Genomic DNA, 26,190 nt, shown 5'->3' on the forward strand with positions numbered 1-26,190 from the left:
GAAGTATTTAAAAAATATGAAATTAAATGTGATGAATAACCAAAATTAAGCATGTTACCAAGTATTAGTAACTCAATTGTTTAAATATCTGAGTTTTGTGAGTTATATTGATAACAAAATTAATTTTTTGTATATATATGGATGATCAAATATCATTTCCATTGTTGATATATTAATTAAAGAAAAGAACCATTTGCAAAAACAGGATTGTCTTCGGTTGGTGTAGGGCAGGATAATACCGATGCTTTATACAAAAAAAAAATAAGTTTTGTTAGTATATATTATATAAAAACTATAAGAATATGAGTTAACGAGAAATGTATAATGTGAAAATACAATGTTCAAACTTGAAAAGTTGATGTTAAAAAAAGTAGGAATAGAATCAATAGATGTTTGAACACAGTATAGCAACTGAACAGGATAAAAGACTAATAATGTTGAGATAGTTGTAGATACATAATTCCAACAGGAAAACGATAATAGCACAGAAAATTATGCCCAGATGTCAAAGTCACTGACTTGTGAAATCTAAAATATTATAATAGATTCTCGTGGAACTGTCTTCACTCTCAACTTGTGTGGAAGAGTAGTTGGAAATTATATATAAGATGGCCCTAATGAACAAGGCTATGCATAAGAAAGGTTTCCGATTTTATAATTGGAACCCAAAATTTGTGATTAAATCATTTTCAGTATTTATTTTATATCTATTTATACTTAGAAGATGAAAAAGCACAGAAATTATTTAATGAACAAAGTTCCAATGCACATTTTTACCATTTAGAAGATGAAAATGCTTAAATGTGGAAATGCTCACAGCATTCAAGGTATTGCAAGTAATTACTAACAAAATTTACAGCAAATCTTTTTGATCATTAATAACTTACCGTGTACAACTTTATCATTATAATTGTAAAGATGAAAGTACTCGAGAGTTAAAATGTTCACCAATAGTAACATTCAAGCTAATATAGTATAGTTATTTAAATATACAAAACTTTTCATCATTCAAAAGTTTCATGTACAATTTTAACAATTATTATTTAGAAGATGGCAATACTTTTAAAAATTTAAAACGCTTGCGATAGTAGCTTAGAAACTAATGCGAAATAGTTAATATCTTTACAATGACCAATTATAACTTTGGGTGAATAATTTTATCATTTATCATTTATCATTTATCATTTAAAAGATGAAGATACTCAGATGTTAAGCATTCACAGATAGTATCATCCAAACTATTTACAGCCACTTATTTGAAAGATCTAAGTAAAATTGGATAATGAGGAAAGGAATGACATAGTGTACTTCTGTGATCTGCAAAGGCTAGGATTGACTTCTCCACAAATAATGGATCCATAAAATTAATGAACTTACAAAGAGACACAACCAAATCATCCACTACATTTGAAAGATGATAATGGGCTTACATCTTCGCAACAGCTAAGAACTCATCCCTACATGTTTGGTATACCACACACATGGCAGCAATTGTAGGACCAGACAACATAGCAAACATATCATAATCAAGCTATGATCTGGAATCAGAAGCAATGGTGAAAGCGAGAATATACAAAATTGATTTCTGTATTCATCAAAGCAACTATACATGGTGAATATTTAATGAGACTAAATAAATAATAAACTTGCATAATACATATATAGGTGAGTATATATGTAATATATGTCAGCCTTGATATTTGACATCGGGTCTATGAATTTACTGAGCGTGCCACTATTAACCTTAAATATTCTGTCAATATTTTATTTTACCTAAATGAAGTATCTGTCACTCGATCCCGTAACCTTAGAGATAGACTTATAGTCATAAATTTGATTGAATCCTTACCTCATCATTTTGATCCCCTTAAAAGGGGTCCAATATATAATCTGAGAACTTAAGTATGATTCCACCTCCCCAAAACTGGACACATCTCTAACAAGCTACTATGAGCATCATCAACTACCATTCAGTAATTCCACTATCAAACTCAATCTCAGATAACCAAAAATTATGCAGAAAACAAATCACAAAAAAATCCTTAGCTACAATTAAATCTGACCCCATTTCCCTGCACATGATAAATGTGATCTAATCAATTGGGACATTACCTATTTAGAAATTAACTTAAAAAAATCAATACAAAAAGGTCCAAAATAGTATGTAAAGCCTTTGATTCCGACAATGACATTAAGAAAACGAAATTTGACATTGGAAAAAAATTACTCAATTAAACAAAAAAGACTTACCGCGATGAAAATGGAAGCAGACGGAGATGGCGATGCCGGAAAATAATAAAAGAAAGACTTACCGCGATCCTGAGGTTAGGGCAAGAATCGGAGCTGGAAGTTTAAATTGAAAAAATGGATTCTGCTTCAAATTGAAAACCCCTCTCTATTTTTTCTATTTGCATTTGATTTTGCTTCTGTGCACTTAAAGAAATGATGAATTACGACAATTGTCATCAATTTCATTAAATTTTGACATGTTGCATAGTGCTCATGAGTCGAACCGGGTTTCCCATTGTCCCTTTCTGACCCTACAATATTTAGAATATGTGGTGCTGATGAGAATGTTTCGTTGAACTTATCTTATTTATTTTTATTTTTTAACTTATTTTATGATAAAATTTGATGCCTAAGTTTGCACTTTAATAATCAAATTGATTCATATTAATTCAGTGAAATTATGTCAATCATCCATCACATTGAACAATATAGATCAATATATTAGGTAAACGTGCTTTATAGAAATCGGACCAAAATATAGAACATGTTTGGAAAGTTTCTGAAAAGGGACAGGAGAAAGATATGGTTTTGATAAATTACTTATATATAGTCAATGCATTATTGATTACTACTTATGTTTATGTGTATTAGTTATATTTAAAAGTTAATAATATTTAAAAATAAATAATACAATTATAATATAAAAACTCTTAAATTATAGTTACATACATTATTTTCTCAATTATTTATATAAGCTCATTACAACATTTTAAGAAAAAAAAGCTTACAAAACTTATGTCACGTGGAACTTAGGTTTTTAGCCCACCTTCCCTATAGGTCTCTCGCCAAAGTCAGCATTTCTTTTTCAGTTTTTTGAGTGTTGTGAATTATTTATGTGCATTTTAAAAAAATAAATAAATGATTATTAAATATGAATGATTGATAATGTATAAAACTCATATTATCAATATATATTATTTTTTATCTACTTTTTTTATACATTCCAACATTATTATATCTCACTTCGTCTAAAAATAGTAAATTTTAAAAATAAAAAAGAAGTCAAAGAAATTGGAACATGTTTTTAATATTCCAAAAAAAATTGTCGGTCATATATACACAGTTGTGAACGGTTTAGCTTCAAGTGTGAGTGAAGTGTACCTTAGTTGATCATTAGACTTAAACTCTAATATTTAGAATGACTTTATATTAATTTAAATAGTTTTGTGAGAGCTTTATGTTGTAGAAGCAAAATAATTATAACATTCATCTGTTCATTGTCATTTTTAGTTTGAACACTGTCATGAATCATGATGGATTAGCAAAAGTATTTGAAGTCCTTCATCTTCCGAAAACTTCATTTATAAATAAAACATGGCATTGGATCAGTAATTTTCTTCCCATTTACCATGGAAGTGGGACAATTATTTATCTGTTCCTACTTTCATGGCTAAGAACAAAAATAACAATATACCAACTTTTTAAAGTAGAAATTTCACAAATTTAGCATAAAGTAACAACCATTTAAAACATCGAGTGATTCCAACACTTAAATACAAAAAGTTGGAAATTATGGTGTTTGGGTTTGGAAACAATTAAAAAGTGATTCCAAACCCAAATGCCGAGTTAGCTTACTTACAGCGGCATAGTGACAGTTTTACTACATACAATTGCAGTAGTTGGAACAAGTGGAATTTCTTCCCATCAAAAGGTCCAGATACATCTTCCTCGGCATGGATAATCTGTGCGCACGTATATTCATATCCTTATCCAATAAAAAAACAACAGTTAAAAATTATAAAAATAAATTTTTATTTTGATCTCACACCATCATTTTGAGATGGAGGATCTCCATTCGATATCAACCAACTAAGAGTACTTCTAGCAGCAAATAAAATAAGAACAAATTAAGAATGTTCTTATCTAGAATAACATTAAGAACATAAGTTGTGGTTGCTCTAAGATGTTAATCTCATCTAGCACACGCTAAGAACCAATGAACAAAGCTTAATATGCATTGTCTCGTACCACTTGTTAAATAAAACTTTAATGAAAGATTTATTTAAAGATAATGAACACTATCATATATTCAATATCATTCATATTAAATCTTTAATAAAGAATATAGGGCGGAAACATATCTTAGTATTTTCATACAAAATACAATGTCATTTATCTTATATTCAATTTCATATCTATGATGAAACATATAAGTTATTTGGTCTTACAATTGAATATCGAATTTAGCCTTAGTTCGTCCAGTAATAGAACGAGGAGAATTGATTTGTTCTTATGTTGTCTTATATATCTACAACTAGGAATCAGAACTATTTATTTATAAGAAATTCATGTTTTTCATAAAGAGTAGTGTCATTTTGAATTCACAATGATCTTTCTTTCAGAAAGAGAATTAATGTGCATAATTTTATTGTTTCTAATTTTGCACATCAATAATTTTTATAATAAGTATATCCTAAATCATAAACTTTATTGAATTATATCACTTTAATTTAGTTAATAAAAAATAAACGAAGAACATTTTAACATTAAATGTGTAACTAAAAATGAAATATGATAAAGAAAGTTCCTAATTTTGGACCCAAAAAGGAGATGAGCTGAACATCAACTTCATAATTTAGTGCTTATTGTTATATTTTTGTAATTATGGTAGATGCTGCTATATTTAATACAAAATAACATTTCTTCCTACAAAGTTTACAAATATTATATAAACCTTTGCATATGCTCAACATCTCACATTCTCACTTTGACATGAGGGAACTTATACACAGATGCAGATTCCAAAACAAAACAGAATCTAAATGCATTTAATGAGGTTGTTATAAAATATCCTTTTAACTTCTATATATATGAAGAATAAAGGGAACAAATATTGACCATGTTTCCTTTTCTTAGGGCTGTGTTTTTTTTTGGGGAACATGATGGCGATTACAAAACATTCCTATGTTTGTTTAAAGGTTGTAAATGAGTTTTTACCATGGCCTTGGTAAATATATGGTAGAGCCAAAGTGCAAAAAATGGCCACATAAACCTCTCCTCGTGCCATTCCACTCTCCAAGCTCATAGCCCACGTTCTGCTGTGTTGGAAGGCTTTTCACTTCATAATGTCAAGGAAATATTTACGATTAGAACCAATTTTGTAGAGGTGATGACCAAGCACCTTCCATATAGGTGTAATCGATTCCAGTTTAAACCGCAAAATCAATGGAACTGAACCAAATTATAAAATATGGTTCGATTCGGTTTCACGATTCAGTTCGGTTATTTTTTTAAGTAAATATTTATGTTCAGTTCAGTTTATGGTTTTAAAAATTTAGAAACTATTGGAACCACATATTAAAGAAACAAATATTGGATAATGATATTATATTGTTGTTTAAATTCTTCAACCAATTTTGTGGCTTAAATTATCAATTTTATTTGAATTGTAGTGTTAAATTGTTATCATGTTAGTATTATATATTATTACCTACTAAATTGTTTCCAAGTGTCTTGATAATTTGAAACACATCTTTTAATTTTTATGATATTGAGTTTCAAACTAATATATACTATAAATTGTTATACATGTACTGTTATATGTGTTACTGATTGTGATTGTAAGGTCATATATGTAACTATTATATATTCTACTGATTGATATACGTATTACTAAATTGTTATGTATATTACTAATCGTGAATTATATTGTTATATATATTAGTAATAAATAAATATATATTACTAATAGTGTATTGTATTATTATATACATGACAATTTGATTTTATCTCTATTAATTACATAATTGTTATATATTACTCACAAACAATTATGATTTCAATTCTTTTACTCATCTATACATGATTCACATTTTTTATAATAATAATAATTGTGTTTTTTGCTTTTTACAAACAATATTTCTTATAATACATTTTAAATTTTCGATTTTTTTTATAGAAAATATTAAAAATTGTGGAACCGAACCGAACAATTCAATAGCGGTCCAGTTTCTAATATTAAATTTATGTTTAATTGAGTTGAACAAAACCATATATTTGTATCAGTTCGGTTACTAAAATACATTAAAAATCCAACCAAACTTTTACATCCCACGTACACATTTCACATAAGGTTTCATGACATATTTTATAACTAATTGAAAATCATATAAAGTTGACATAAATGTGAAATTTTATTACTCAGTTGCATTTTGTAAAAATAATAATGACACCACATTTATATTGTAATTTTTTTACATATTATATTTTTTATAACAATTCTAAGACATATGTCAATAATGTTCTTTATGAGGACAATTTAAGAATTATGTTATATATTCTCTAAAATATACACCATAAACAAATAAGATTTCAAATTAAAAAAAAAAAATTTAAATGTTGATATCATTGAATACATCTAGAGATGTCATTAGTGATAGTAAATTAGTAACATCTCTCATAATTAATGGGAATATAAATGTATGGCCAGCAACAAAGCACCTTAACTCACATCTCAGATAAAGTCCACGAGTTCCACGAGGAAAAATGATCTTCTCTGCTAATCAAGATGAGATGTCATATCAGTGCAAATAAAATAGTACAAATGTCATATTATTTAAAATAAAAGAGTAAAAATGTTACTTTTATATTTATGTTTTTTTGGTTCATAAAAAAAATCACATGTACGACCTGACATACACAAGTACAACCTCGACACAAATACACAGGAAGAATTGACGAATCACATGTACGAGAGTACGAGACACTGCACCACTCAGGCTTTTCATTTATTGAATTGCATTTCCATTTCCAAACTCGGATAATACATTTTACTTTATTACAAATTTATTTTTCTTAATGCATGTTGGATATTCATTTAAACACTGATATTAATAAGAAATAAAGTGGGACGTGATTATTGATCACATGTTGTGTCATTATTAAAAATGTTTGATCTCCTAATAAAAAAATCGCACGCAAGGTGATCAAACAAAAGAAGAAGAAAATCACAGCTAGAATACTAGTATTATACTGTTATGTAGTATTCTCCCATTATTTAAGAATTAACTATTCTCACATAATTAAATGTTTTATTTTTGTTTATTCTCAAAAAAATAATACAAATGAATATGAAAAATGTAATGACTATATAATTCTTTATATTGATAATGCATAGATATTAAATTCAAACTTATATAATCTAATATTACTTATATAGATACATTTAAGAAAGTCAATAATTGTTTAATACAAATTGTAGATGACATTATTTATTATTCATACTTAATATTCCTTGACTCTAAATAATGTAATTTATACTAATATTACACTCTTCTCTTAAACTTGAAAGCCATCAAATTTATATAAAAGTTAATCATTCATAAGGGCAAAACAGTAGTTTCAAAGGTAACAAAAATTGAACGCACTCGTTTTCTTCCCTTGCATAGTGTAGAATAATGATAACCTTTTGCACTAATGAACCTGATCCATAGATATGAATTGAATGAATGTATAGCTTAGTTGCAGGATGGGGATCACCTGTTTCTAATATTATTCTCCCATTCTCTATATCAAACTAATTATATATTAACATATGAATAAAATAAAAAATTTTAAAGAAAAAAAAATAATAAAATAAAACATTCTAATTCACTTAAAATATGAAATAGAATATTTGATACATGTGATGTGTATTTGGCACAAAGCATCATACTTTGGGAAGTTGAAAACTTTGAACACAACACACAGAATCGCTTATTGGGGAGACCAACAAAACTGAACCTACCCACACTGTTATAGATAACCTCTATCCGCGTCACTGATACATACAGAGCAATACAAGGAGGAAAATCATCCTGAAACGGTTGCATCCTTTGTGCAACGTCCCTTTATCCCTCATACACATTGGTACTAACACCAGGTTCAGCAAAAAAAACTGCGAGCCTTGTAAACTCCCATAAAAACGTTCATCCTAGTTCCAAGAAATGAACGGGTATTTTTTCATGTGAACTCTGATCTGCAAGGCGGTTTAATTTCTCCAGTTTGGTATTGAATACTTTACCCCTTTTTTCAGGTGTGTGAAAGTGGGTTTTGTGTCAAAGTCTCAATTGGATAGCTTTTACATGCAAAGTTCCAAACACAAGGTTAACCCATTTAGCTAGGAAAGTGGGTTATATAAGGTATTGGGTTGTATCACTTTAACTGAGGTAGTTCAGCAACATAGATCTGAGTAGTATCAAGAAAAGTAGGAGAGAAAATATAAATCATTAATTTTTGATTCAAACAAATCATGTCTAATAGTTGGTGGGCTGGGAACGTGGCTATGCAGCAAACTGAGGCTAACTCTTCTTCTCCACCTCTCCAGCTGAGGAACCAAACTGAAGAAGAACAAGTTGAGCTGATTCGAGTGAAACCGAGACAAGAGCAAGAATTCATGAACAAGAACAACGGTAATAATAATCTACCAACCCTAACCAACAGCACCAACAGCAACAACAATAGCACTGAAGATGATGAGAACAACAACTACGGCGACGACAACAACAACCATGGCACGCCGGATCAAGGCCGCCGCCGCCGCCCCAGAGGCAGGCCGCCGGGCTCCAAAAACAAGCCCAAACCTCCAGTTGTGATAACGAAAGAGAGCCCCAACGCGCTTCGGAGCCACGTTTTGGAGATCAGCAGCGGCAACGATGTGGCTGAGTGCATTGCCACCTTCGCTAACCGCCGCCACCGAGGGGTTTCGGTGCTGAGCGGCAACGGGGTGGTAAATAATGTGACTCTCAGGCAAGCGGCTGCACCAGGTGGGGTTATAACCCTTCATGGAAGATTCGAAATTTTGTCTCTGTCTGGAGCGTTTTTGCCTGCTCCATCGCCACCAGGTGCAACCGGTTTGACGGTTTACTTAGCCGGTGGGCAAGGTCAGGTTGTTGGTGGGGTCGTGGGGGGTCCGTTGGTTTCTGTGGGTCCCGTTATGGTTATAGCTGCAACTTTTGCTAATGCTACGTATGAGAGACTATCGCTAGAGGATGATCAAGGTGAAGAGGAAGTGCAATTGCAGCAACAAGTTAATGAAACTGGTGATGGAACTCAAGTGTCTCAGGGTTTAGTTGAACAACAAGTTCCAATGCCGGTGTATAATTTGAATCCAAGTCTGGTACCAACAACAAATGGTCAAAATCAAATGGTGCATGATGCGTTTTGGGGTCCTCCACCTCACCCTTCACCTCCACAGCTTGATCTTTGAGGATTTGTAGTGCTATACTATAGTTTCTTTAACTTTATTTTGCCCTACATGTGTGTGCATTTTGCATTCCTTGAATGGTGGAATTTGTAGTGCTATACTATAGACAGCTGTTAGTTTTGGTTGCAATGCTGGATATTATTTACAGTAACATGATTTTTGCTTGCTTTGCCAGATAGTATTTAAAGTTGTTAGTTCTGCTATCCTTGTTGTTGTTATGGAAACTCTTACAATCATAATATGTTGTTGCCGCTAAGTTATTGTGAAGAATCTTTACTCAATTTAACAATCCTTGCTTATTTACCCATCTATCATATTTAGGTAGCTTTAGATTTTGACGAACAAAATATTGACTTTGGGAGTGGGTGGTTGAGCTAAAAGAAGTCATTAAAGTGACACTTCGAAGTCTTGATTTGGAAAAGTTGTTCTTTCTTCTTCAAAGTTTCCCCTTTCTCTTCTCTTTTTATTTATCAAACAAATAACATGATATATGAAAAACAAAACATGAAGTAGCACCTAAAGTCTAAAGAGGGGCATTGGTACCAAGAGTTGGTTTAGGTAGCATATCAGATATATAATAATACTATCCTCTTTTGATTTATGACACTGTATCTTTTGAGAATCTAATGAATTCGTTTGACTAAATTGAATTTAAAATTGGAGGAATATCAAGTATATATTCTTTGAAACAACTAGAGCATGATGCTCCACTTGCAAAATCTTCACCCAGGATGGGTTTTATCTATTAGTGGAGTTGTCAAAATTTGTTTCATATCCCTCATCTATTAGTAGTGCATAAGTGACTTATATATGAACTCTGCACTGTAATAATGGTTATAAAAAACTTGACTAGAGTCTTGCTTGACAACTTTAATAATGTTATTTGTACAGTTTTGACAAAAAATATTATCACAAATTTTTTATTTTTATCTTTTTTACGCATTATTATCTGAAATGGATTGGACAAATAACATTTTAATCCAATAAATCCTTTCCAAAAATGTTTTACAAACACTTCCAAATTGAATTTGACCCATTCTTAATAGCCGTGAATCTAGTTTCATGGTGCTGTTTCGAGCGAGCCTCTTTTTTTAATATCGATAGACACCATTCTATGGATATAAATTGCAACATCGTTAACACTAGAATATTAAAGTGTTGTTACTTTTGCATTATTTTTGTAATGTAAAATTTACATTTTAAGTATGGACCCAAACAAAAAATTACTATTTTAAGTTTAATAATTAGTTAATTATTGTCCAAAGAATTAACTAATTAAGTTAAAAGGTATGTAATTTTACATTACAAAAAAGGGAGTACATAATCGCGTGCAAAGTAGTTGAATGCCAGATGTAAAATTTCACGCGAATATTTCAAAATTCTTCTCAATATTCTCTACCTTTTCCATTATTTATGGAAAAAATTGTTAATTTTCCTTTCGTTTTTAGCTGTATTCATTCCCATTGATAAAATCACGTTCCTGTCATGGGAATTGTTTGACTTTTATCTTTGATCAATGATGCATGTATAACCAATTTGGTACAACTAAATTACCCTTTTGATATTGATGATATTTTTCTTGTATATGTGTATAAAAGATAAAAAGTACCAAGACATAAATATAATTGTAACTACTATAAGAGGAAAAAAGCCAATTTTAATTGTTCCCTATCATTATACTATCTCTCGCGGCTCAAAACAGCCAAGAGTTCAATAACCAGTACTCTCTAGGTTAAACTCTTCTTCACGTTCATCACCAAAAAAAACAAAAAAACACTTATTCATGTGAAGTTGATTAGTTAGTTCTAGTAACACTTAATACTTATTCTAGATATATTCTTATTATAACAATTTTGACCATTGAACTAGGAGTGGTGGGTCTAAATTACCAATGTTGTAGTTTCCACTCGACTGCTATAATGCATGCCTAATCTCAGTTATAAATGAAAACTTAAAATTGAGCCTGTTGGTTTTTTTGAGTCACTAGTAAGATATGCTAAAAAAATGTGGCACCTTAAATTTTTGTGTAATTGACCATTAGAAATAATCAATATTGTAGGTGAATACTTGTATTCTTGTTGTGAAACAGACAGAAGCCAAATGATTGATTGAGATGAGTGCTCCTAACCCAAGCTTGTGTTGTGTGGTGATAATATATGCTCTCTAATACTACTGATGGATCAGGATAAGCTTTCAATGCCAGCCTCAAACATCTTTTTTTGTCATTCAAGGGAGACTAGAATCTTCTAGGATATATATACATATACATACAAATGGATTTAATATATATATGGCAGTAGTTTTTAACCCAGTTAGGAAATCATTCACCATTTATATGTTAATTATTATTGACTTTAAAATAAAATAATACAAATCAATGGTAGATAGATAATATGCCGACACTTTTACCCTGACTATGCATAGATTTTAAACTATATATATATATATATATATAGTTGCCACGTGGCAGCCAAGCAATCATCAATGTGTGGATGTTGTTACCAAGTACCAACCTTTGTGGATATGATTATATGTACACTCAATTCAGCCACTAATATAAGTCCTTCCCTCTGGTTACTTTTGCTCTCCTCAAAAGAAACCTTTCTCTGTGCTTGATTGCATCACTTCTCCTCTCTGCATTCCAAGTACTACTCAGTTATGGCTGCTTCATTATCCACTGTTGGAGCTGTCAATGTTACTCTAGTACAGTGCTTTTCCAACTTTTTTACAATTTTAATTAATTATTCATATCCTTAAGTTCTCTTCTCATTTAATCATATGCATGTTAATAGCAACTTTTCCTGGGTCACTAACTATAACTATAAGTTTGATAAACCTTTAAAAACCAGTAAAAATATTGATACCATACTCACTATAAGTTAGAAATTTGGTAGTATGTATTGTAATTTTTTAGTTAATATATAGAGGTATCCATTTTGATCTGATATTAGATAGACATATCAACCCTTAAAATAGTCCAAGGGTGCATACACATAATTATTCAATTTAGAGACAAACTCATTTTAGAAAAACTTATTACCATGCATAGATACCAAATAACAAAAGAATGTGATGTTTCCCACTTGAAGTATAATAAACTGGTTTGGGAATTGGAAGCATGTGATAAGTGAGTGAACTTTAAAAGATTGTTAGAATAGTCTTAAAGAATAGCTACTATGATATTGCAGCTGACCTTGAATGGTTCTGGAGCTGGAGCTTCAGTTCCTAGTTCAGCCTTCTTCGGAAGCAACTTGAAGAAGGTTACCTCAAGGCTCCCAGACACCAAGGTTTCCTCTGGTAGCTTCAAAGTTGTTGCTGTAGAAGAGATTGACCCGAAAAAGCAGACCGACCAAGATAGATGGAAGGGTCTTGCCTATGATATTTCAGATGATCAGCAAGACATAACAAGGGGGAAGGGTATGGTTGATTCCCTTTTCCAAGCTCCGGCCGATGCTGGTACTCACTATGCAGTCATGAACTCCTATGAGTACATTAGTACTGGCCTTAGAGAGTGAGTGGGATATACTAGCAATTCAACACAATATAGTGTTTGCTTATCACTTGAAAACTATTTTGGATTTAAATTTAGACATGATGATGGTATTTCAGGTACAACTTGGACAACACCATGGGCGGTTTGTACATTGCTCCTGCTTTTATGGACAAGCTTGTTGTTCACATCACCAAGAACTTCATGACACTGCCCAACATCAAGGCATGGAATTTGATTATATGGTTCCTGCATAAAATGTTCTTACACTTAAATAAAATATGGAGACACGTTTAATGTTTTCATTATTTTTATAGGTTCCTCTCATTCTTGGTGTCTGGGGTGGGAAAGGTCAAGGAAAATCCTTCCAATGTGAGCTTGTCTTCGCCAAGATGGGAATCAAGTGAGTTGTTACTACACATAAAACTATTCATGAGCTTTTTTATAATAGCTTGCTGTTGATACAATTCATCGTCTATGTCTATGACAAAGTGGTTAATACTTAAGAGTCTGATTATCTGATCCTTACCAACACAAGGTAAGATGGGAAAATTGTTTCTTGATAATTGACATACTATATTGCTAAACAAAACATCAGTTAAATATATTAGCAACTAATTCCAAATTAAAAGTCTATTTGGTGCATTTCAATTCAATACGTCACATAAGTTTGGTGCACGAAAAATACATGATGGAACATGACACAAATGATATTTTTTCTATCTCTTTTGTTCTACTCCACACCTTCTGTTTGAACCAAAATGTTGTACTTTCAAACTTTTGTCCTGTTCTTTTATGTTCACAGAATACATCAGTGTCAAACAAATAAATAACAACCATATTCTCTGTTCCATCATGTTCTGAAGTTCCTACCAAGCACTAGTGTTCACAGGCTTCTTCAAATTTGATGTCTTCGTTGATTATATGTATTGCTCCTAACTTTCTAGTCGCTATGATGTTGTGATTACATTACAGCCCTATCATGATGAGTGCTGGAGAGTTGGAAAGTGGAAATGCAGGAGAGCCTGCAAAATTGATAAGGCAAAGATACCGTGAAGCTGCAGATATAATAAGGAAGGGAAAGATGTGTGCCCTCTTCATCAATGATCTTGATGCAGGAGCCGGTCGTATGGGTGGAACCACACAATACACTGTGAACAACCAGATGGTGAATGCTACACTCATGAACATTGCTGATAATCCAACAAATGTGCAGCTTCCTGGTATGTACAACAAGGAGGATAACCCGCGTGTGCCTATCATTGTCACTGGTAACGATTTCTCAACATTGTACGCTCCTCTCATCCGTGACGGACGTATGGAGAAGTTCTACTGGGCACCTACCAGGGAAGATCGCATTGGTGTGTGCATAGGAATTTTCCGCAGTGACAATGTTCCGAAAGAGGATGTTGTCAAGATTGTTGACACCTTCCCTGGTCAATCCATTGGTATGTTCACATTCTTATAAAGTAGTACCAAAATTTGCCACCAAATCTACAAAGTGACCCACGTTTTACAATTTAGCTTTAGGCCACGAAATGTTGTCACCCCTGAAAATGTTCCTTAGGATTTGGTTGTCTGAGAAAGGAACTAGAAGTAGAACAATAAAACTAACTAATACTGTATCATGGCAGATTTCTTCGGTGCACTCAGGGCCAGAGTATATGACGATGAAGTGAGGAAGTGGATTGGTACTGTTGGTGTTGACAGCATTGGAAAGAAGCTTGTGAACTCAAAGGAAGGACCTCCAACCTTTGAGCAGCCCAAGATAACTGTGGAAAAGCTCTTAGAGTATGGTTTTATGCTTGTCCAAGAGCAAGAGAATGTGAAGAGAGTCCAACTTGCAGACAAGTACTTGAATGAGGCTGCTCTTGGTGATGCTAACCAAGATTCTATCAAGAGAGGATCTTTCTATGGTTGGACCATTTATCTTTAGCAAAACAGTTTAATTTAATTGAATGATAATACTGTTACTAGATCAAAATTTAACTTAATTATACTTCGATCAAATAAGAAGGTGAGACTCAACGCAACGATAAGTTGCTGCTTAGTGGCTAAGAGGTCACGGATTCAAAATGGGAGCCTCAAGCCTTATTTTTTTTTTATATTCGGATCAAATAAAACTTGTTCTAATTTTTTTGCTTGTTTCATTAACTTTTGTGCAGGCAAGGCAGCACAGCAAATAAATATTCCTGTACCCGAAGGTTGTACTGATCCAAATGCTGAAAACTTCGACCCTACTGCTAGAAGTGATGATGGATCCTGCTTATACACATTCTAAGCATATCAGGTGAAAGGAGAAGATGTTAAGATGAGAGATAACTGAATAAGTTTGTTATATTGTTCATCCTCTATAATTTTGAGTTATGTTGTGAACAATGTTTAATGGATTTGGTCCTTTGTCTTGTGTCTACCTTCCACTCATGACATTTGTATCTTTTGTGTTCAATTCTTGGGTTCTCCATTATTAAGTAAACGTTTTGTAATCCTATTATCAATTAGACATTGAGGTTTTTGGTCTATCATAATCTTATGATAAGGAGCCTTTTCCATCCTAAACTTTTATTCATCCAAAAATAATGTTGCATTCATAAACTGCCCTAAAGATTATCCATTAGTATGGCAAAAAGATTTCAGTTTCTCAGCAAAGCAAGTTTCATATAACTTATAAAGGAATAGGTAATCACAGTATTTTTTTTGAACAAAGGATCATGAATCACTTTATTATATCTCTAATAATCGACCTTAATATTTCACGTCCATTGAGTTTATCTTTAGAATCCTCCAACCCAGAAATCAAGATCATGCTAATAGTTCAACAGAAAACTATATTATTGATTTAAATTAAACGGGTACATAATTAACTATTAATTTTTTAACTTAAATAAATTTTTTCAAGCAATAACAGGCTAGTAACACATGTAGTGACACAACTTGTGGCATAGCAGATGTGCTCCCAAATTAAACAAGCAGCCCAATAGACACATAAAATTGTTGCACACTTCCAAAAAAAATGTTATAATGGGGAGCGAATGTCTTACTTTTTTAGTGAAGCTTTGATAAATTAAAATTTTCTAAGGTTTACATTTTTTTTAATTGATCATAGTAAACTTCTTAAGGCCTTGATCAAGGATCATCAACCTATATTATATCATTATTGTTATTTTCATTAGATAAAAGTATAAAGCAGAACTTGAATATCCTATTAACAATTTTACAAGTGAAGATCCTACAAGGAACACTCATAAATTATAATCAAACTGAGATGCTTTTGTTGTTGTTGCAAATATAGATGACATGTTGTACCATGAACAATAAATGGATCCTTATATGACGTGCCAAAAAGTTAAAGACATAAACTTAGGATATTGAAATAATAAAGAGAGAAGAGTAAAAAGAAGAGGGGTTGTAGTAGGACGTTGGAAGTAACCGTTCAAAAATCATAGCCCCTTGTTTAGGAAACCGTTTTTAAAAGAAGACACTGTTCTAGAAAGTTGAAAATGGATAAAAAAGACTAAAAGAGGAAACCACTACCCCTAGTGGAAGAACACACCTTCTCCCACTTCTCTTCCATCATATGCATTATCGTCTCCTACAAATACCAAAGACCACAAAACTGTTCTGCATTACAAACTACAATGTCTACTCATTCCTTGCATCTCTTCATTTTCCTATGCACTCTACTCTCATTCTCCCTCTCAGGTACTCTTCTTAATCCACTCTCCTTAATAACATATGTAACAACATGCTTCATGCATTTCATCTTCTTTGTTTTATGGTTGGTAGTTCAGTGCTGAGATTCTTGAAAACATGTGTCATTGCCATTAATAATGTGATTGGTATAACTCATAGTTACCTAGTACGTGGTATGGTTATGTGGTTCACTGGGATATACAATTTGTCGCTTCTTATATTAACTTTACGTGATAAATGACAGAATTATGTATATATCATCTAACACACCAAATTAGTGTACATTTTATTTTGTATGATTACAATGGTTTATTTTGTGCACCTAAATTGTGATGTGACAAGTATTTCAAATAGTGTTTTAAATTGTGATTGTGGTTGTTGTGATTGTGGCTGTTGCGATGCGGATTACGGCTGTTGGGGTGTGATGTTTTTTGTGAGTAAAAATACATTTTTGACATCAATGCGGTCCAAATGCGGCCCGATGCGGTCTGATGTGGTTGCGTTGTGGGATGTTGTAGTTGCATTACTGTGAATCGGTATCACACTACAATTGCGGTGTGATGTGTTTGCGGTGGTCACCGAAACTGCAATATTGTGGCGGCATCATGTATTGCGGTGCACAATCTGATACACTGATTTCAATTGTTGATGTTGTATAGCAAGAATTTTCATTTGCCTTTTGTTGCAGATGGGACTCAACTAATAATGGTAAACAACTGCAAAGAGAGCGTGTGGCCAGGAGTCCTAGGCAGTGCAGGGCACCCATCTCCAAAAAATGGTGGCTTCCACCTCTGCAGCGGCGAAGAGACGGTCGTGGAAGTTCCTGAAGGTTGGTCAGGTAGAATCTGGGGCAGACAAGGGTGTTGCTTTGACAACAAAACAGGAAAAGGGTCATGTGAAACAGGTGATTGTGGAGGCCTTTTAAAATGCCAAGGAATTGGTGGAGTCCCACCAGCTACCCTTGTTGAAATGACCCTTGGAACACCTCAATCACCATTGCATTTCTATGATGTTAGTTTGGTTGATGGGTTTAATCTCCCAGTGTCAATGAAGCCTGTGGGTGGTTGTGTAGGTTGTGGTGTTGCATCATGTGAGACTAACTTGAATATTTATTGCCCTTCTGCACTTGTTGTGCAAAGGCAAGGGAAGGTGGTTGGGTGCAAGAGTGCTTGTTTGGCTAAAAAATCAGATAGGTATTGCTGTACTGGGGAGTTTGCTAGCCCAAAAAGTTGCAAACCAAGTGAGTTTGCTCGTTTGTTTAAGACTAATTGCCCTCAGGCTTATAGCTATGCTTATGATGATTCAGAAGGGCTTAAAACTTGCAAAGCACCTCGTTATGTCATTACTTTTTGTCCCCCTAAATGATTGGCCTTATTGGTAGGTTACCTTGGCCATTTGTGACTCATGAAGGGGTGTATTTCATTTAGGGATATTTGTTATTCAGTATCATTCTTGTGATTCTCTTGTTTTAGTGATATTTGTTATTGAGCAGTATCATTCTTGTGATTCTGTTTTCTTTTAGTTCTAGCAATTTGCAAGATTGGAAATCCAAAGGAGTGGGACATTTGGAATTATCTTTTCTGTTTGTGTGAGGAAATAAAGAGACAAATCTCTATCCTTCCAACTATGAGTAAAGATACTTGAGTTCTGTTATTTGAATACTTAGAATGAGACATTTAGATGATATCTTACTCATATTTATATAAGGTATATTCATTTTAATATTTCATACGATATATGACAATATCTAACCATACATCAAACTCAGTATCCTACACTAATATTGTATTTTGAGGTGATAATAAAAACATTTCAAGATACTCTATAGAAATTTTTTTTGAAGATGAATCTTTCTAGTTCTAGTTATGTAAAATAATAACAAGATGTTGGATGTTTCTCAACTCTAGTATTGAATGGACTGAAACAACTCTAGTATGTTTAGGCACTTATTATAGTCAGAACAACACATAATTACAAGACTAAACACTCTCCTAATTTCCATGTCCGGTTACTGTAACTGATGTCAATCTAACTTAAATTACTTCTCCTTTTTCCAATTCAGATGCAAAGCCAACTTCATACACCTAGTAAAATTTGTACAGTTATCAGACCCCCCCTTTACAACTTTAAAACTAGCTCATAATAAATTGATTCTATTTCTAGGTAGGTATTATATCCACACTCTAACAAAAGTACAGTTTTCAATTACAACTAACAATTTATTACTTTGAATAATAAGCTGATGTCTACATTTATACAGACAAGGCCACTAGTAGTGCCAGATATATATTAAAAGAAAAAAGAGTAGGCGCTTGTATTATCATATCAACAGTTAGGTAGCTGAACATCCCATCACAGATGTATCAGAATCAAATATAAATACAGCATGAATAATTTTTGGATTTAATATGTATATATGGATAGTGTAAGTGTTTTTTCCATCATTCATATGTCAACGACCATTGACTCTTAAACAAATAAATTGTCGATTTTATGCTGGCAGTGTAAAAAACTTTTAAAAACTTTACACTAATGTTATGTAGATTTTAAACTCTTAATTTTTTAACTTTTGGAATATATGGGCTTCATAATTCAACACCAACTGAAAGAAACATAGCACTATCTTCTTTCTCAAAAGGCAAATTCAGTTTCTAACCAAGCCATACCTAATTCAGAGTCAAGCATAGTTGCATAATACTAGGCAAATAGAATGGGAAATAACATGAATTTCTGCATCACCGAATATATATTGAATGCAAAATTGTAGTTGAGGATCAACGAGGGTGTTGAGCAACCGTATTTGTTAACACAAGATAAAAATCTAGAGGGATGTGATTTATTTTCTGACCAACTTTGAATTCCTCTACTAAACTTTTGTATTGAATATGAGCAGCAATATACACATTTTCTACCAAGTTTGACTTTAGTTAACCATTGGTATATAGTTAAATTTGGAGAAACAGATATAAAAACAACATTCTATAGAAACATTAACTTTTGAATTTAGTCACATAACTTATAACTGTGGGCTACTTGACTTAATTAAGAGACGAGATTTCACCACTCTCATATTCCTCTTCTTTATGAATATCATGTTGAATGCAAGATGAAAAAAAGGACATTTATTTTCAACAACGAAGAAGACTCCATATAAATTTTTTTTCTAGGGAAATATATAAGATGATAGATTTTAAATTTGGAGAATTGAATAAAACATTTCATCTTTATATATTAGTCAAAATATTATATTTACAATTATTTCTAAGTTGTATGTATATGTGATCTAATTATCTTAGTTGATCAATTGTATCAATTTGATCTAATTTTGTTTGTGAAAAACAAAAAAAAACAGAGATAAAATTCAATCTCACAAAACACGTTTGAATATTTTGCCTGTTTTCTCTGAGGAATAAATGAGAATCCTCTTATTCCAAAAGTAAAATTTTTAAATTTATTTTACTTCTTACCCAATAAATTTAAGGAAAATTAATAATTTTGATTTACTCACTAATTCAAACTATTGATTTCCATATAATTGATGACTATAATAAAAGTAAGTTTAAAAACCTTACTCTTGAAATAAGTTATCGCGTCTCTTAAATTATTATTTTTAGTAGTGAACAAAGATAATTAGACCCACATTGGAGGATCATGTCCCTCCACTCCATATAACAAGAGCATGTTATGAGGCCTGAGCTAATTAAGGCCCGCTAAATTGTTTTTTCAGTGAGTCGTTTCGAACCTAAGTTGTGTGTGGTGGAGTGGTGGTAATCTCAATCTCCTTTTGTAGAGCTAGTACTAGTACACTAATATTGTGAATGTTTTTGGTTTGACTAGGACTTTTCCACACAATAATATGGGTTGACAAAACTAAAGAAGGTTTAAATATATATTTTTGTCTCAATAAATGTTAGCCGTTTTAAAATTTGTTTTTATAATTTTTTAATTTAGTTCCTAACTTTTTTTTATTAGTTTTTCTATCTAATGTCAAGTTAGATGGAAAAGGACCAAGTGACATAAAAATGGTCAATTCAGCATTGTCATATATATTAAAAAGCAAAAAACTTATAATATTATGGGGACTATTACAATGATTAAAAAATTAAAGTTATGTTTGGTTGAGATGAAAAAGGAATGAATGAAAAAGGAATGAAAAAAATAATTTTTCATTGTTTGGTTGCACTTAATAGAGGGAAGAAAACTAAAAAAATGGTGGAACTCATCATGCCTATATGTTTTCTCTCTAGGAGGAAACCTCAATTAGAGAAAATTAGCAACTGATTTTCTAGTCACTAACTCTTATGCATTTAAAAAATTCACACAAAATTTTTGTGTTAGTCATATTTATAAATATTATTAATTTCCTAAAATTTTAAAGAAACAAATCAATGCATGCATATTAATGTGTCATTACTAATAATCAATAATAAGTTGATTTAGTGATATAAGGTCTCATTAGATTTTTAGAAAAATCAAATGATCAATAATTTGATTCATTTGAGTGATACTTATTGGAATGAACAGTCATACACCCTCAAAATAATTAGTTCTTTAGTCATAGGATGATAGAATACGCTTAATAGTACAAAAAAGGTCATTATTAATAATTATTATATTATTTTCTCTTTACTTTCTTTTCATTTTCTATCATATCAAATAACTAAAAAAACCATTACATTTTCTACTTATTTTCTCCTTTCAACTTTCTTGCCCCAACTTTTCTTTTATAAACCAAACAAATGTTACCAAAAGAGGGAGCATGGAATTACAAAACTCATAAGGTATCATCAAAGAATTACCCTAAAATGTGAAGCATCAATCTTAAGGTATCATCAAAGAATTACCCTACAATAATTAGTTAATCGGCTTTGTTTAGGTTATTAGGTATGCTTATATTAAGAACATATTTTTTATATTTTCATTAGTGATTATAATATAAAGTATGTCATATTATTTTCATTCATCCTATTTTTTGAAGAATTATAATGATGAAAACAATAGTTTTTTTTATTATTTCTCTTACAATTATTTAAAACATTAAATAAAAATAATCGTGGCATACTTTTAATTATTTAAAAATGGTTTCTTAGACACAAGAGACTATTAATGATTTTCTTTAATTCTAGTTAGTTGAACTTTGCCACTAGATTGACTAGTGGTGACAAGTTTAGATAGTTTGCATTAAATCATATATGTTCGGATCTCATTCTCACTATTATATTAAAAATATATTAACTCACATCAATGATATTTAAATGCATGCATGTTGATACTTCATATTTGTCCTACAATAAATAAGATTTACTAAATAATAAATGTCATCTCACCATTACTTATCAACATAAACAATACATTTAAAGACATTTATTTGAAGAAAAAAAGGCTGGACAAAAGGCCCCATAGTTTTCCCTCTCTCCCGATCAAAAAGACTTTTCCATATAAAAAGTTATACTAATATATATTATTAGTATTAGTATTTACAATGATATAAAATATTAAAAGTTTCACATGCTCGAAGATAAAATAATTATCAACATTATTAAATTTAAGCCTAAAACGTCATTAAATAATTTCGTAGTATTGACGCGGGGAGTTTTATAAAAACTTCAAATCGTATGTGTATAATTCACTCAAAGATTACATCATATACACTTTTCAGTACATCAATAGTGCATACGGTGGTTACTGCTAAATAATGGTTGCTGGTAAGAGTTTTAGATGGTTACTATACGTTTTCTCTAGCACTTTCTACACAACCATCCTATATAAAAAATGTGACGATTAACTAATTTGTAATTACACAAAAAATAGCGTGAAAATGATACGTACGCTTCACTATAAGCAATGGTAAGTAACCCAAATACTCGTATTACACGCCAATAATTTTAGGTGTCCAAACCTCCAAAGTAGCTATCTACCAAGACTACGTACTTTTTTAATATTTGTTGGGGTTAAGTAATCAATTTTTGCCAATAAACGTGGCTTATAATCGTCAATTCTTCACGGATATATCCACCAAAAAGAAAATTAAGATTGAGGGACAAGTGGAGTTGTATATAATATGTGGTGAAGGGTGGTTGTAAAACCGATAAACTGCCTTGTAGTCCCAAACATTAGAAACCCAATAATCCTTTAATCTTATAACCATATAAACCCATTATGCTCACCCAAGCTAATAGCAAAAGAGAGCGAGGGAAACATTAGGAAACTCAAAAAAATCCAAAACATTGAAACTTGTAGCAAAACATTAAGGACCCAGTTGTACAAAGCAAAATAGAGAGTGCTATAACTCAAAAATCAGAATGGAATCTGTTGTGTCTGAACTAGAAGGCACGCTTTTGAAGCATTTGGATATATTCTCTTATTTCATGTTAGTAGCCTTTGAAGCATCGGGTTTGATTCGTTTTGCCTTGTTGTTAATTCTATGGCCCGTTGTTCGTTTGTTAGATATATTTGGCATGGAGGAAATGGCTCTTAAGGTGATGATCTTTGTGTCCTCAGCTGGGGTACCTAAAACTGAGCTTGAGTCCGTGGCAAGGGCAGTTTTGCCAAAGTTCTACATGGATGATCTTGACATGGAAGCTTGGAAGGTGTTTATCTCCAATGATAAGAGGGTTGTGGTGACTAAGATGCCAAGAATAATGGTGGAGAGGTTTGTTAAGGAGCATTTACGTGCTGATGAGGTTGTTGGGTGCGAGCTCTCTTTCAATGGGTTTGGGCTAGCCACTGGTATGGTCCAAGGTGACTCGATTAGTACCATTTCTGAAAGGGTTACTATGCTTTTTAAGGAAGAAGATGCACCCACTTTGGGCATGGGAAGGCCTAGTACTTCAACCTATAATTCCTTCTCCAAGCTTTGCAAGGTAATTAGTTAATCAAATCTCAATAGTTTTTCAAGACAAATTTCAAAACAAGAACCAGAAAAATGCATCATGGGTGCATATTTGAATTAGTTTATTTTATATTAAAAATAATTGCCGATAATGGTTGGCACAACTGATAAGTTGACGGAAGGTTCAAAATCTTTTTCTCCATAAAAACAATTTATTGATAGGACATACCTGAGGTACATCATGCAAACACTACAAAAAGTTTAGCAGTTACAACCTTTTAGCATTCAAGAGGATTTGTTACCCAATCACAAAAAGAATAACTTACACCTAGAAAATTGGCTTTAATGATAACCCACAAGCTCATCCTAATCTCATTCAAACATTTCTCAAAATTAAGCCTATCATTTTCAGATACCATCTTGCTTTATCTTTATCAGTAAGGTCCATACAATTAGGAACCACAAACACTTCCAAACCTGTTTCGATTTCTTTGGCAACTTCATTAGTCCTGTATGGTTAAAAAAAATATGTATTTCATCATGAATTACAGTACTAAGGCCAAACCATCAGTAGCATATTTACCAAATCGAATACGATATTCAACACAAATTCTATAATTGCTTGAATGTAGTAGTGTTGTTGCATTATCTGTAAATATTTCAGTAAAAGTTTGTTTAGCCTTGATGCATGTTAGTTCTTCCATGACTTTAAGCCTGAGCAATCACCCTAACACTATTTTTTTACTAATGAAGAGAATACCATTTATTGAAAGTAAAAACTCATTTAATTTGATTGCTTTAGATTTTTATAAGATGATTTGTTTAGATTAGAAAAACCAAAGAGACTTTTACTCATACAACTTTTTCTTTGTGATATAATTTCTTTATCTCGTTTACACGCAGGAACAAATGCACCCACCATTCTTAACAAGCCAAAAGTATGACCAGGTTCTCCGTCCACTCCCGGTGATCTTCCACGACGGCCGCCTGGTGAAGCGGCCAACAGCGTTCACCTCCCTATTAATCCTCTTATGGATCCCTATAGGCATTTTACTCGCCATAATACGAATCACCATAGGCATCATTTTACCCTTTTGGGCTATCCCCTATTTATCTACCATACTTGGTGGAAATGTGATTATGAAGGGTAAACCACCCTCTCCTCCCTCTAATGGGAATCCTGGTGTCTTATTCGTATGCACTCATCGAACTCTTCTTGATCCAGTTGTGCTCGGTTCAGTACTCCAACGCAAAATCCCAGCAGTCACATACTCTATCTCTCGATTTTCAGAGATACTATCTCCGATTCCAACCTTGAGGTTAACAAGGATACGAAATGTGGACGCTGAAAAAATCAAACGTGAACTATCCAAAGGCGATTTAGTGGTGTGCCCAGAAGGAACAACTTGTCGTGAACCTTTCCTTTTAAGGTTTAGTGCACTCTTTGCTGAGTTAACTGACAGAATTGTCCCAGTGGCCATGAACTATAGAGTAGGGTTCTTCCATGCAACCACTGCTAGGGGTTGGAAAGGTTTGGACCCTATTTTCTTCTTCATGAACCCAAGGCCGATTTATGAGGTCACTTTCTTGAACCAGTTACCGGTTGAGGCTACATGTTCTTCGGGGAAGAGCCCTCATGATGTGGCTAACTATGTGCAGAGAATATTGGCGGCTACGTTAGGGTTTGAGTGCACCAACTTCACTCGAAAAGACAAGTATAGGGTCTTGGCTGGGAATGATGGCACTGTTTCATATATTTCATTGGTTGATCAGATAACGAAGGTGGTGAACACATTCAAGCCATTTTTAAAGTAACAATACAATCGGAATAATATACAGATAGAATAAGATTAATTGTTTTATTTTGTTTTGTATCAATGTATCATCTAGGGTCCAGTTTGTGTATTGATTGAAGTCATAAATTTGTAATTTTATTTTTTATTGCCCTGTAAATTGATTGTTTGTATTCTTTTGTTTTACTAAGTAATAAAATATCTCATCATATCTATGAAATAATTTATTTCCTTCCAACTAATAAAAATATAACATATATATTATTTTTTTTAGTTTTGAAAATATTTTTTTTAAAAATAATTAAATATAACAAATGTTATTCTCATTTACTATTATTAATATAATATTTTTTTCCACCATTTTGATTTAAAATTATAGATATGAAAATCTGGATCATCTTCAGATATATTTTCCTTTTTCATTTGGATATTTTTTTTTTGCGGGAAACAAAAAATAATAACAAGCTTCAATAAAAAATAAAATTGAGATAAGTTTTTCTCTACTATAATATACTTTATTTACTATCGTTAATAATGTATCATTATTATCTATCAGTTTGATATAAAATTATAGAGATTGAGATTCAAATAATTTTTGTTTTGTTTTTATTTTTTAATTTGGAATTTATTTTTATTGAATCAAAATCATAATATTTTTAAGTAAAAAATAAATTATTTTTAAATTTTCTCATTGAAAATAACATTCTACTTAGGTGGCATCAAAAATATATTTTGAGAATCGAAAATAATTTTTTTCCATGTTTATATAGCATGTTTGATATTTTTTAAATTCTATACAGTGCAATTGACTTTAAGTTTCAAAATATTGTTTGAGAAAGAAATAAAAAATTTGTCATTTTTATTTTACAAAACTTAATTTATTTTAGAATACTAATATTTATATTTTTAT

The 26,190-nt window shown here is 31.9% G+C and overlaps 4 protein-coding genes and 1 long non-coding RNA gene across 7 annotated transcripts; 4 read left to right on the top strand and 1 right to left on the bottom strand.

Annotated features, from left to right (window-relative positions):
* Positions 7,291-13,931, bottom strand: LOC109360522. Its single transcript, XR_002109179.1, has 3 exons — positions 13,800-13,931; positions 13,378-13,681; positions 7,291-7,301 (listed from the first exon to the last, which is right to left on the bottom strand). It is a non-coding gene; the product is annotated as an uncharacterized LOC109360522 (long non-coding RNA).
* LOC109360519 (AT-hook motif nuclear-localized protein 15-like) lies at positions 7,935-9,715 on the top strand. 3 transcript variants are annotated; one of them, XM_019605481.1, is made up of 2 exons: positions 7,935-8,274; positions 8,594-9,715. In XM_019605481.1, the coding sequence occupies exon 2, from the start codon at positions 8,663-8,665 to the stop codon at positions 9,473-9,475; it is 813 nt and encodes a 270-aa protein (XP_019461026.1). In that variant the 5' UTR covers positions 7,935-8,274; positions 8,594-8,662; the 3' UTR covers positions 9,476-9,715. The 3 variants fall into 3 exon arrangements, with proteins under 3 accessions (XP_019461026.1, XP_019461025.1, XP_019461024.1); XM_019605480.1 differs by having other exon boundaries at positions 7,936-8,302; XM_019605479.1 differs by having other exon boundaries at positions 7,936-9,714.
* Positions 12,024-15,426, top strand: LOC109360518 (ribulose bisphosphate carboxylase/oxygenase activase, chloroplastic). The gene is made up of 7 exons (XM_019605478.1): positions 12,024-12,175; positions 12,661-12,983; positions 13,082-13,187; positions 13,280-13,365; positions 13,938-14,410; positions 14,597-14,878; positions 15,128-15,426. The coding sequence occupies exons 1-7, from the start codon at positions 12,131-12,133 to the stop codon at positions 15,241-15,243; spliced, it is 1,431 nt and encodes a 476-aa protein (XP_019461023.1). The 5' UTR covers positions 12,024-12,130; the 3' UTR covers positions 15,244-15,426.
* LOC109360521 (thaumatin-like protein) lies at positions 16,311-18,347 on the top strand. The gene is made up of 2 exons (XM_019605482.1): positions 16,311-16,664; positions 17,344-18,347. Exons 1-2 carry the CDS (start codon positions 16,601-16,603, stop codon positions 18,018-18,020), a joined length of 741 nt encoding a protein of 246 aa, XP_019461027.1. The 5' UTR covers positions 16,311-16,600; the 3' UTR covers positions 18,021-18,347.
* On the top strand, positions 22,955-25,463 carry LOC109359015 (glycerol-3-phosphate acyltransferase 5-like). Its single transcript, XM_019603510.1, has 2 exons — positions 22,955-23,518; positions 24,391-25,463. Exons 1-2 carry the CDS (start codon positions 22,958-22,960, stop codon positions 25,300-25,302), a joined length of 1,473 nt encoding a protein of 490 aa, XP_019459055.1. The 5' UTR covers positions 22,955-22,957; the 3' UTR covers positions 25,303-25,463.

This window comes from Lupinus angustifolius, chromosome LG11 (genome assembly GCF_001865875.1).
Source record: "Lupinus angustifolius cultivar Tanjil chromosome LG11, LupAngTanjil_v1.0, whole genome shotgun sequence".
Classification (NCBI taxonomy): domain Eukaryota; kingdom Viridiplantae; phylum Streptophyta; class Magnoliopsida; order Fabales; family Fabaceae; genus Lupinus; species Lupinus angustifolius.